The sequence below is a fragment of the Haemaphysalis longicornis genome, unplaced genomic scaffold, assembly GCF_048455015.1.
Source record: "Haemaphysalis longicornis isolate Haplotype H1 unplaced genomic scaffold, Haemaphysalis longicornis Haplotype H1 scaffold_6, whole genome shotgun sequence".
Lineage (NCBI taxonomy): Eukaryota > Metazoa > Arthropoda > Arachnida > Ixodida > Ixodidae > Haemaphysalis > Haemaphysalis longicornis.
The window spans coordinates 46,136,186-46,148,766 of NW_027526407.1; the positions used below are offsets into that span (position 1 = coordinate 46,136,186).

The window sequence follows — 12,581 nt, forward strand, 5'->3', positions numbered from 1 at the left end:
ATTCCCTCAATATTACTTTTGGGTGGGCGTTGTGGCGCGTTTCAACGCAAAACGTACAAATTTCTGCTCCATCGTGTGAATACGGACGCTCGGTGGAAGGTTCGGTACTATTGACTGGACGCTTTTTTTATTTGCCCTTGTCTACGTACGAGTTATCTGAACTTTGATCTACGTTTATGTTTGCAGTTTACAGCTTTTTTTTTCTATTGTCAATTTGTAAGGAGTATACTCAGGCATACGAGGTAGGAACCCTAAAGCTTACCCCTCCCGAGACCACCCTGTGCCTCTTTCACGCCCTCACAGATGCTGCCGACTGCCTATAGGAACCGCCGATGTGGCGTAACTGCATTTAGAATCCGACTGTGTGTGTGTGGCTTTCCGCGACTTGCAGCACCTTGATCTTTTCCGGAGCCACGCCGGCCCAACTCTCCAGGCTTCCCACCCTCACGCTGCGCTGAATTTGTGTGTGCGCGCCTGTGCGTCGCTGCCGCGTCGGCGCGACTGAGCGTGTATGTATCGCAGTCTGGCGGCACCCGCGATGTTTATGTCTGTGTGCAGCCTACCCGCCGTCGAGTACAGCAAGGCGTTCATCACTTCGGTGGTGCTTGGCAAGGACGTGGTTCCCAGAATAGGACTGCACCAGATGGAGGCCCTGCGAACTGATCTCATCAACGCCATTAAGAGGAGCGCGGACCCCAAGGTACACACACATACTGAGGCGCTCGAGCGTGGAGGCTTTCGGTGAACAAAGTGCCGCATCTTGTTCCTTCGTTCTGCTTTAAAGTGACAGACAACAGATTTTTGTGCGTTGCATGTCCTCCAGCTATTATAAAAGCCAGCGTTTTATATAGTAGGGTAACCCCAAGGAATTTAAATTAAACGGTCGGAATTAGTTTTAATTTGGCACTAAAATTTCTGAAGTCTGATAGGGGGCGACTCGCAGTGTCTAAAGGTGACACTATGTTACACGTCCAAACAACTCCGTCAATTTCAACGCGGGATTCAAAAACCGCATAAAGGAATAGAAAGGTTGCACATTGTTGTTCGTTTTAGTCAGGGACAAGGTTTTAAATGCCTCTTTTAATCTCACGTACAGTAAAAAAGTATGTTGCCGCACGGATCACTGCCATGGTTGCCAGCATTTTTTCTGGCGAAATACGTAGGCCTGGTATATCTAAAAATTCCTATTTCCAAAGTTTTAACGCGCTATCAGCGAAACCGTTTCGGGTTAAAGGTGTTTTAAGTGATGTGCTTTCATTTGGGATAGAGAAAGTATACTCGACAAAAATCTGCATCTGCATCTTTAAAATACGATCGCATCGGTTTGTTGCGTGATTTCTTCGCTCGTGCACATTATATCCGCTTGCATTTTCATGCCTGCTATATAACAGTTTCAAGCGAAAGGCGATATCGTTAACCTTTCTGTTCGATGGCGTGGGGGGTAGAAGAAGCACAACTAATTGAGCAGTAAAGCGACCATTTCGTTAAGGCAGAACTGTCAGCGATAAGAGGCGTTTGAAATTGCTGATTGCTAGTGATGCAGTGAACTAAAATCCACAACGTTCATCTTTATTTGCGGACTTAAGGCAAATTTGGAGGCATTAAACACACGCACGTGGAACGTTCTCTCATCGCGAGGATTAGGCGATGCTAGTTGTCTAATCGCATCGTAATCGATAATTGGTTAATAAAACTTTTCGTTTTTCCAGTCTTCCGTTACCAAGTTAAACAATCCGCATCGCGTAATTACCCGTCCGTCAATACCGTGTCCATCGTATTTTTTTCAGAGCTATAGCTCCCCTAGCTTGACTTAATCAACGTCTCATATCTCAATGCTTCTAACCAACAATCAACCCCTTCATCTCTACTCGCTACAGTCCTGACCTCCGAGTATTAGTAACCTACTGTAACCGTCAGCCAATCAGCCTCAAGTCATTGTCCCCCTCTGCCTTCCTGTTATAATTTTTTTTGGAATTCACTTTTACATGTCGGGATCACGAAGTCTTGTAGGGTGAGCCTTGGAAGAGTTTAATTTAAAATTAAGTCCTCAGTCAACGTGAGTATATTTTCCAGTTTCTCGAGTTTGATTTGCTCTCGTTCCTCCGGCTTTTAGTGGAAGATCATCCTGGGAGGCGTCTTCTGCTGCTGTCCTGACGAAGTGGACTTCGATGGTATGGAAGGGCTGACGTTGGCGTCGCGTGACGTCACGTCACACCCGAGTGACGCCACGATAGCTCTCACCGCCCACCAGCCACTGTATCCTCCGGGGAGGATCATTCATATCGTTCGAAATCACCCCAAAGAGTGAGTGAGAAACCACTATTTCTTGTAGTGGAATCAATCAATCAATCAATCAATCAATCAATCAATCAATCAATCAATCAATCAATCAATCAATCAATCAATCAATCAATCAATCAATCAATCAATCAACCAATCAATCAGTTTTTATTTCCGACATTCAGGTGTCAAGGGCTCTCCAGGGTAAAATCTGTCGGAGGTGACGCTAAGGGGGCATGGCGGTCTTGGTACAGCACCTGTTTTGCAACTTAACAAAGTGATCTGGCCAGTGTACACTGATACGCATATATACATAGGTACATAGGAGCACTTATAAACACAGCATGTGTATGTATATGAGCGCGTATTCGCATATGCATACCGACGTACCCAAAAGAATACTGAGGAAAGCGCCTTTTGTGTCTTTTGTTTAAACTAACTTGGATGCCCATAAAAACGGAACAGTCTGTGTGGGTACCGTGTTTTTGTCTTTATAACTAACTTAAAAATGCGTTAGGTGTTGAGATATGCAAAGTGGTAACGCGCCATTTCGGCCTCGGGCCGCTTCTCGCGAAAGGTGCGGGTATGGAGTAGCTTCAACCTTTAAACAGCTGAAGAGCTGCTTAATGTTAGCGCTTGGAGACGATGTGTTTGAGACGCGTCTCTACCGCCGCTCCCACTTTCCTTTTGCTCGTCGTCGCAGAGTATGTACATGTGCTCCATTATCTCCTCGTTCTTCGCCCTTGGGGAACCGCACTGGGAATCGATTCCCACCTCATCTTTTCCATAAACCTTCAATATTTGGATATTTTTTTATTTAAAGTAAACCTGTTTCATTTTGTTGTATTTCCCGTTTTGTGGATCCTTTATTCCACTCCTAGCTGCCGTCTTTTATTGTCTGCCCAGCGGGTGCGTCGTGAGATAGCTGCGCCTTGCGTTCAGGACGACCGTTCGCGAAAAAACAAACACTGTACCCTAACTGTGCTCCCGACCGTAGCAATATACGAAGAGCAGATGGGCGCTATCTAGAAAGTATCGGACATAAAGGGCTGAACGAAAATAATCGATGGCAGGAGAGTTGATGTACGAAAAAAAGTCATCCTTATTACAGATGGTTCAACACGTCTTGCCGATGTGTAAAACGGGGTTATGTTTTATTGCGTCATTGATAGATGGGGCATATGGGCGAAAGGTTCGCGTCGCTCCGCAAAACCGCGTCGACCTGTCAACAGAGCGAGCGATAGAAAAGCACAAAATGACGGAGTGAAGAGAGCTGGTATTGAGAGAGCTGCCTTCGAGGAAGGAGAGAGCCGCCTTTGCAATGGCGGCCCTGACGTAGCCAAGGTGACGTCAAGTCGAAGCGCGGCACTCCACTTGGTTCTGCGCCGTCTCGACGGCTTCTGTGATTCCCGCCACCGCTTGTACGTGGTGTAAAATAGAGTGTGTAGCGATTACAGGGCGGCAAATCAGAAAGCCGGAGCGAGGCGTGCGTATCGGGCCTGGGATAAAGTTCGCGATTAAGAGGGACAAGATGCTCATTCATTTTTCAAGCTTCACGAATAAATCTTCAATTAATCGTTTTGGAAGCAACATCTGGGCTGTTGGCTGTTGACTGTTGGCTGTTGAATTCTTCATATGCGCAAGCAACAAACTTCCCTTTGAACCTTTACTGTGGCTAGTTAAGTTCAGGGCAGATATGTGTAAGCCCCTGTGGATGTGAGACTTTGTTTAATTCATTACCTGCACATAATATCTTGTGGTGCTTTCCAGTTCTGCTGCCAACTGTTTTGGTCGCGTTTGGTGTTTCAGTTTCGGTGGACTGCTGGATCCACTTACTTCTTTTTCTTGTTGTTCCTTCGCATGCAGCCAAAAGTACGAGCCAACATGGAGGTGAGTGTGGTTGAAACGCTTGGCTTTTGTGCAATCATGCAGGATCGTCTGCTCATAGAAAACAGTGCGCTTGGATACATATGCAAACTTATGAATTGGGCAGAGGAAGTTCAGCGAGTTTGGATGAAGTGTCCAACAAACAGGTAGTTTGGACCGTTCCTGTTTTCGTCACAATTTTCTAAATAGAGTATTGCAGCAGGGCGAACACACACCTCAGTGCCTTTTGTGACGTGCCCTTATAATCCCAGTAATTGTCTTGAGTGCTGCGTCAATGGCAAGCCACGAAATGGCTATCAGAAAATGATTGCTGCTTTAACATGAATAAAAGCTTAATCTCGAATAAACTAAAGGCAGAGGAGTTGATAACTGCGCTGTTAGACGGGAAAATGAGCTGTCTATGCTACTGTTTGAACGGAATCGTCGTAGCATTGTTATTTCTCACAGATAACCAAAAAACCGAATGCGGAAATTTTCCCGAAAATTTGTGTATTGTGCAGAACATGCTTTCCTCCCCTGTTATTTATGTTGCTGGTAACTCCACGGTCTCGCATTGTCATAACCCTTTCAGTTGTATTTTCTTCTTTTCATTGTAAATTTTTTCTGTGTGTTTTTTTATTAATTGCACCCTATCAGCTTGAAAACGGAAAATAGAGCTTTTTATGCAAGTAATTAGCAATTTACAAGCGTAATATCTAATTAGGTGATCAGGCAAGTGAAATTTAAATTGGCAGAAGAAAATTTTTTTGCTTATTTTCGTAATTCTTGGAAATCAGTAAGCCCACAGAGGAAAAATAATGTTGGTAGTGCAAGTACTTTTAGATTTACAGCCACGTCATCAAAGTAGAACTTTGGTACTCCATGTCAACTTAACGTCTATTTGGCCTTCACTGCAATGCCTTCTAGCGTTCAGATTTAGCAAAAAACGAGCAGTGGGGGAATCTATCGCAAGACGCATCTTTGAAGAAGTATTTCCCAGAAAACTTGCTGTTTTAGTCCTGTTCTCAAATTGCGAGAAGTCTTTTGGTTGATGTCCTTAGTATAGGACGCCAGGGCCGAAAGGGTTAAGAGGCATACAGTGATGACGAGGAGGAGTTTTGCAAACGATTAGGCAATCAAGCGGAAATGTTTCGGCCGATTGGTTGAAGACTGCTGCTAAATGCTGTTGAGGGTACGGTGTTGAGGGTGGAATAAAAAAGCCCCCCCCTTTTTTTTTCTCCCTGCGCTATCGCACCAAAAAAAAAGTGAAGCGAGAGCTAGCGGCGGGCTATCGCTTCGCAAATATCTCTCCATGGAACTGACTTGGGGTATGTGCGCTGCCCTCCTTTTGGCGCTCTTATTTATATCTGGCAGGCACCTGTGACCAGAAAGAGTGCCCCGAATCATCCCGCCAAGAAAGGTAGACTTCGGCAAGCATACAGTTCGATTATAATATATCCGAGAGGAAAATCTGCCACTGCAGTCGTCGATGGAGGCACCGTAACAGCAGACAGGGATGCATGCTTATTTGACCCAGTATGAGACATGGGTTGTTGTGGCTAGGTATGACAAAGGCAACAGGGGCCATGTTTGCCTGAAGGTTTTCGAAACATTCCGGACGCAATAGTTTCACATCAGTTGTACTTTTATATCAACAAATCAGCTTTAATAAATTTAAACAATATTGAAATTGAGCCGCAGTAGTAAGATGGAACCTTTTGTCCTGTTAAAACAGTGTGGGCATGATCACGGCACCGACGCCGCTGAGCGTGATGATGATGGCGATGGTTGCGGTGGCAGCAATTATTAGCTATTCGAGGGAAATACGCGAGAGAGCAGTAAAAGTGGGCGGAATACCGGGTCCTGAACTGAATAACCCATGCTTTGACTCGGCTGTACTGTGTGTGTGAACCACAGACACTGTCAAGCCAGTTCAATCGACGACCAGTGCAAGACGGATTTCTGAGGTCCGTCGTCTGATACTCGCGAGCACTCGTAAGAACGTATACTCATATATTTGTATTTCGATCTAGACAGCCGTGAATATGAAGCTTTTTCAGTCCGAGCCTTGTGGGGCGGCATCATAACTTCGTAGTTGAAAGGTTTCGAAAGGTTTCGAAACAATGGTGCCGGGGCGCATTGACACGAAGCGGAAACCAAGAGGACTTTAAAATTTAGTTCATGTTGGCCGCCATATGGCTTCCACTAGTCTCACTAGTTAAGGTTACAGAATACTGGCACTTTTTTCTCCTATTGTTTCGTGCCTCCGCCATGATCACTGGTCAGTTCGCATCCCCTGACATTTGTTTATACTGTGATAATTCATGAGCGCCGCCATGTTGTTTATGCGTTTTATTCATTTGACGGCAGCAGTCCTATCTTGTACTCCCTGCTCTGCGGCTGCGCGCGACTGCCATCGTTCTGAATGCGAATAGAAGATAACGCGTATAACAGCATTACAGCAGCAGAAGTGTGCCGAGCGATGCCGTTTTGCGGCATCTCCGGCAGTGTTGTTAACAAAACACCCGGTCGAAGTTAGCGGCCAGACCGTTGATGCGTCAATCTCGCAACCCTGAGAAACACCAAAATGGCCGTCCGTGCTGACTTGCGTGCCCGTGTGGCGGTACTCTGATACCTTATCTAGTGACCCTAGCTTCCACGAACTTCGAAACGCGAACGTGCGTAGAGGTTCTGGGATCACCTCTTTTCTGGCTTTGTGGGATAGTGAGGATATTGTAGGGCATCAGTGAAAGGGTCGTACTTCTTGCAGGCGGGTGATGAAGAAAAATGAACCGGTCTACCAGGCACTGTGGGCGGATAACAAGGACTTCGACCAAGTGCTCATATCGCCTGTCATGATTCAAGACCACATGCCGGACAAGCTTCTGGAAGCCTTAGAAAAGGTACGTTCACCCTTGCACACTTTGCTCGGGCGAAGTTTATTACCGCAACTTGAGTGCCGGTATTGCCATCTCTTGACTCTTGATGCAGTTGGTATGTCCGGCGTAACTCGGTGGACGTCGATCTAACCTGCAAAAAAATTTCGGCCCATCTCCACTAGCGTGAAACCTAGGGAAAAGCGAAGTATGCAGTCTATAGGGTATAAGAATACACTTATACACTGGCGTTGGTGCCTTGGAGTTTTTGCCAACGGAGATACAACCGCTGGGGTATAGAGGTGTACAGCTTTGCTGTAAAGTCTTGTGTCTTTGAAGCACGAAGCGTTTTAGCGCGAGGCGGAAACGAGTATCGCGGTGTTTTTTTAGCGCGGGTTGCGAAGCACCCCAGAGCGAGGCGTAAACGAGTGTCCCGGTGTTTTTTAGTACGCGTTATGTTCTAGCGCGCGGCGTAAACGACTTTCCCGGTGTATCAGTACCATGACTACATGAAACGACGATTACGACGACGACGGTCGACGACAGAATACGCCAACAGCCCCAGCCCCGAAAGGGGCTTCACCATAAAAATGGGTTGTTTTGAAGAAAGGTATAAGGCTTGTGTGGCGATTATTGGACGGGTAGTTGCGCTTTTTTTTAAATCTGACCCGCATTTTTTATTTACTCTGCAAAGTATACGTTTCAAAAGTCGAGCGATGCTGCGACCTGGTGAGCAGAGTTACGCTTAGTGCTTTAACGTCTTCAACCGTTATCCACAGCTTTACGAACGACATATTTGACCTTGCTTTTCATATAGTAATGCTCAGCGTTACGGCTACCCAAAGCTAAGCCAATATACGAATCACACATGCGCTAGTGTGTACTAGTTATTTTGACTTCACCGGCTTTACAAAGCTTAATAAAGCCCAACAACTAAACAACTAACAAAATAAAGCCGCATTTTTCGGGGCACAAATTTTGCCAGGGCTCGTTTTTTTTTGCTGCGCGATCAAATTGCGACTACCCGCCGCCGGCTTTGGTCAAGCTACTCCGGAAAGGTTCGCGTAATATATGATACGTCGTAGAAAGTCGGCCAGAAAAATGGCGAAAGGATAAAAGCACTTTCGAATTTATTTTTCTACGAAACAAATTTACGTAAACGCAACCGTAATGATCGAAACATGGCCTAGGTACTCCAGAGTTTAATCGGCGCAAGTTATCTCACAATCGTCATAAATCCTTTCAGTGCCCCTTTTGTAGCGTCAGCTACACTGGCCGGGGTTGAGCAGTTTCGCGTGGCTCCTGGAGAGCCGTGCTGCGCATGCGCGAAGAGCAGTGACGCCTCACGGCGCACAGCTGGCGCGCCTGGGCCGCCGCCGCGATTGAATTGGATTGGATTCGATTTGAGTTGATTGGATTAGATTGTTTTGGATTGGAAATCGTTTTAGCAGCAGTAAGCATGATAATCAGCTAGTCCTAGACAACCAGGAAACCTAAGAATAAGCAGCTGAACCTTAGCTTACGCTACGTATATCCTGGCATAGCCGAGCTAAGCCGATGCTAATTTTTAAGCCAGTGCTAGTGACTGACAGTGACTGATGGCTACCGGTGGCGAAAATGGGGAAATGGTGTGGCGGAAGCACTGCAAAGGAGACCGTACAGGGGATGTGGTAACGGGCGGGACGGCGGTACTGCAGCAGTCAAAAAAGCTTCACAGCAGCGCCACGACCCCGTGCGCAGCCAGCCACCGATCACGCAAGACGAAACAGTAGGTGTCGCACGAAAAAAGAACGGTGGAGGGCTGCAGAACGAGTAGATAGGCGGCTCAATTGCACCATCGCTGGCATCCTACCTCCAAAGAGTGGATTTGTCTTATTTTTTTTTTCAACTTGGTGTGCAATTTAATTACTCGAGAACTTTTGGATTCAGTGCTTAATATCCTGTCACTTCCTCTGATGAGGAGGTCCAGGTTCTCGTGTACACTGCGGAAGTTGGAGTCATTTCTTCACAGCCGGTCATTTACATCGTGCGAGTAAATCAAGAGGCAGGGATTGTGTGACGTAAGCCTAGCTCATTCCTATATTTTGTCAGTTTACATTTACTTTATGAAACTTTTCGTTCAGATTTGGAGTTTAATGCGCCCAAGCTAAACCAGGGCTATGAGGCGCACCGCACTAGAGGGCTCCCGATTTATTTTGACGACCTGGAGACCTTTAACTTGCGCCGAAATCTCGGCACGCGGACGTTTTCGCTTTTCGCCTCCAGCGAAAAAGCGGCCACCGCGGCCGGGATTGATCCCGCGTCCTTGGACTCAGCAGCACAACACCTTAGTCTCTGAGCTGTCGCGGTACGTGTTTTTTTATTTTGTGTCATGAGGTCTGAGAGAGTCGTTGCGACATGAAGAAATCTCCTTTCCCCATTACGGCCTGCAGGGAATTCCCCCTTCCATAATAGCTGCAATCTCGTGTGCTCAAGCAAATGAGCTCATTGCTGAACATCTTTTGCTTACGGAACTTGTTCTGGTCTTGCTGTATAAAACTAAAACTATATAATGGTCTGTTGAAAAAAAAAAGACAATTTTGCGTAGCGTTTTATCACGTCCTTTGATTGAACCAAGGATAGTTTCCGCAGCTATTTGAGTAACAAGTTCTTTCGCGTAATAAATCGTCTGAAGGCTCGGTAAGCACGCATTAGGGTCTTAATGTACGGACCCGAGACCAGTCGTTGGCTGATCAGTATCGCTGATATTTTTTTGTTTGCGGTCACTGGGCAGAGACGAATTTGGGTCCACTGACTGCGAGCGGCCCTAATTAAGGCCAGCAAATGAGGCGTAACATGGTGCGGTTCGTCTCACGAACTCCGATCCGAAGGATGTACACAAGTCGGACCTGCTGTGCGGCGGCAGTGCGTCGGTTCTCACATTGATTCACGTGCCCCTTCACGGGGCCACCAAAAACAAAGCACTGAATAACGTTATCGAGATCAAACGAAACACAAATGCCTAAATTCGTAAATTTTCTTTTTGGGGTAACAACGTTCGGACTGTTGGCTCGAGGTGATGCGATTTACTACGTGCTAGGATCCATTCATGACGGGCACTTCGCTTCCTGTAAACATCACAGAGTGGTTCCCAAATCAAATAGCGAAGGAAAATCTAGTCTAGATAAAAGGCCGAGCAGTAGCCGTAATTTTTAACCACTGCGAAGTCTGCGGGATAGTAATCTAAAGTAATGGTAAACAGGCGTCCAAGTTAACCGAAAAAGACAGGACTAAAAGTAGGAAGCTGACTACTCAATCCTACATCGCATGCGGTTGAATGTCGCATACACGCGCAGCTTCCTTTTTAAGATGAAACTAGCTACGTCGCCACTCTGCCCACACTATGATGTGCGAGAAACCCTCCAGCACCTGTTCTGGGAATGTGCTCGATTCAGTGCTCAAAGAATGTCCCTGGCAGGGTCTTTGGGACTGCCGCTTTCCGTGGACATTCAGCTAAAAGACATTTTAGGACCATGGGCATGTACCAAACGTGCTTTACTGGCTACAGAAGCTGTGATAGAGTACCTGCAACACACATGTCTTGGCCAGTCGCTGTGAATAACTTACCGTTCCTGTGCGGATCAAGTTCTTGAAAATCATCGCCATTATCTTCATCACGTCATCAACTGGCGTAGCAAGTTAGGCATTTTAGCCCGGCTTACATAAAAAGATTTCATTAAAGATCGTTGTCTCTCTTTCGAGGGAGGTGTGAGACTACAAAATTTTGGACCAAAGAACAGCTTCGGACAGCGCATGATATGAGAAATTGTAAGTAGGTAAGACATACATATGTTGACGAGGGGAATATTGCTACGTCTCTACGATGCTCGCACCGAGTACCTGAGCACTGGTTTTTCTTTTGTAGGTTAAGTTGTGCATTTCAGACTTCAGGCTTTTTACTGCTCTGGAGTAAAGGGGCACGCCGGTCTCCGTTCCTCTAAGATCCGGACGACTCCACTCCCTGCGGAGCCACTGCGTTTGCCTCCGTCACATCGGCCGTTAGGGGCGCTAAGTGACATTGCAGACGGGAACGGCTCCAGCGTTCTCTGCTCCGGAGTGCTTTCATAATGTTAGCGTCAGCTGCCCGCGGTAGATTAGTCCTTAAAGGGACGTAATGCGGCCTATTGAGTGCGGTCTAGTACGCCCTTCTTCGATTACGAAAACACGGAGAATTTGGGGAAAACAGGTAGCTTAGGAGCCGGTACACGTACATTGGCTCTAACTTACGCAAGGAATTGGCTTTTCTCGGGATTGTCTGTTAGACCTAGAAAAATAGGGTAAGTGGTGATTTTTACGTAACTATGATCCCCCCTTTGACACTGAGACGGAAGCATAGGATGCAATGATGCGGTACGTTTTTACAAACACCTTTTATTTAGGTATTTATAGCCGCCATTATGGTGTCAGATAAGTTTCACATGGACATCCGAGTCTAAAAACACAACAAAAATTTCTGTCGCACAACACAAGGTCTGTTGTACAACAGGAATATCTTTCGTAGAACAGGATCTCTGTTGGGACTACAGGATGATCTCTTGTGCGACGGAAATCTCTGCTGTAGAAAAACAGAATGTCTGTCGCACGACAGACCTTTCTGTTGTACTTACGACAGAATGCCCCATTCCATTACAGGATAAACCTGTCGTATTCTATGTGATGCTTTTTTACTGGGATTTGATTCTGCCATTACACGTGCACTGCTGGGCTCATTAAACAAACGTAAGCATAGCGCTGGACTTTGATGTCAACCCATAGAACCACCCTTATGCAAGTTCAGAGGACTGCACAATCAGCAGAACTAAATACGTGTTTGCGGCAAAAACACAAGCATTAACCTCACTGGCGCTCCCTAGGGTCATGTCATTCTGTAATGATCTTTCGCAAGGTATTACACATGCTTCTTCATTTCAAGAACATCAAAATAACCGTCCTTGTAGCGCCTATATTTTACGTCATTTCATTTCAATTACTTGTTCCTCAGGGGACCGAAGCATGGCATACGTGCTTTGGGTGAGGGGTGTAGAAACGTGTTAAGCGGATAATGTTTACGATGGAAACAATCTACGCATAAGAGACAGCATCAGGCAATACAAGTGTAAAAGAAGAAGCAGTTTATGAAATGCTGGGGCTGAGAATATGCTCTGCAAATGCTTAAGATTTTGTTACAATTTAGGACAACAAATGTTTTACGGCAGCTCATTTATTGCTGTAACACCGTGTACACCCGCCCAATTTTTTACCAATATCACGGGAGCGTCGACCGTTCCGTCGATCAGCGCCGTATGATGGGGTGATACGACAAACTCGGCGAGAGTAACCGCATGCGCACTAAGCGAAGGCCGCTGCTGCCGTCGTCTGCTAGGCTGTTCCAAGAGCCGATAGCCACCCCATACTGCTGTTACCACTCGCTTTCACTTGCCCTCTTGTACCAGTTAACGCAACACCAACTGTTGGTTAACGGCGGGTTGGAGGGCAGTGTGATAAGCGAATAAAAAAAATGAGGGTGGTTGTCTGCTCTTG

General features: G+C 46.3%; 1 protein-coding gene across 2 annotated transcripts in view; it reads left to right on the forward strand.

Annotated features, from left to right (window-relative positions):
• Positions 1 to 12,581, forward strand: part of Inae (inactivation no afterpotential E) — a 151,525-nt gene that overhangs the window by 120,930 nt on the left and 18,014 nt on the right. The window contains exons 14-17 of one of the 2 annotated variants that reach the window (XM_077674158.1): positions 559 to 700; positions 2,114 to 2,304; positions 4,090 to 4,170; positions 6,917 to 7,049. In XM_077674158.1, coding sequence (XP_077530284.1) covers positions 559 to 700; positions 2,114 to 2,304; positions 4,090 to 4,170; positions 6,917 to 7,049 — 547 coding nt within the window. The remainder of the gene's footprint in view (positions 1 to 558; positions 701 to 2,113; positions 2,305 to 4,089; positions 4,171 to 6,916; positions 7,050 to 12,581) is intronic. The other variant, XM_077674159.1, reaches the window with a different exon arrangement.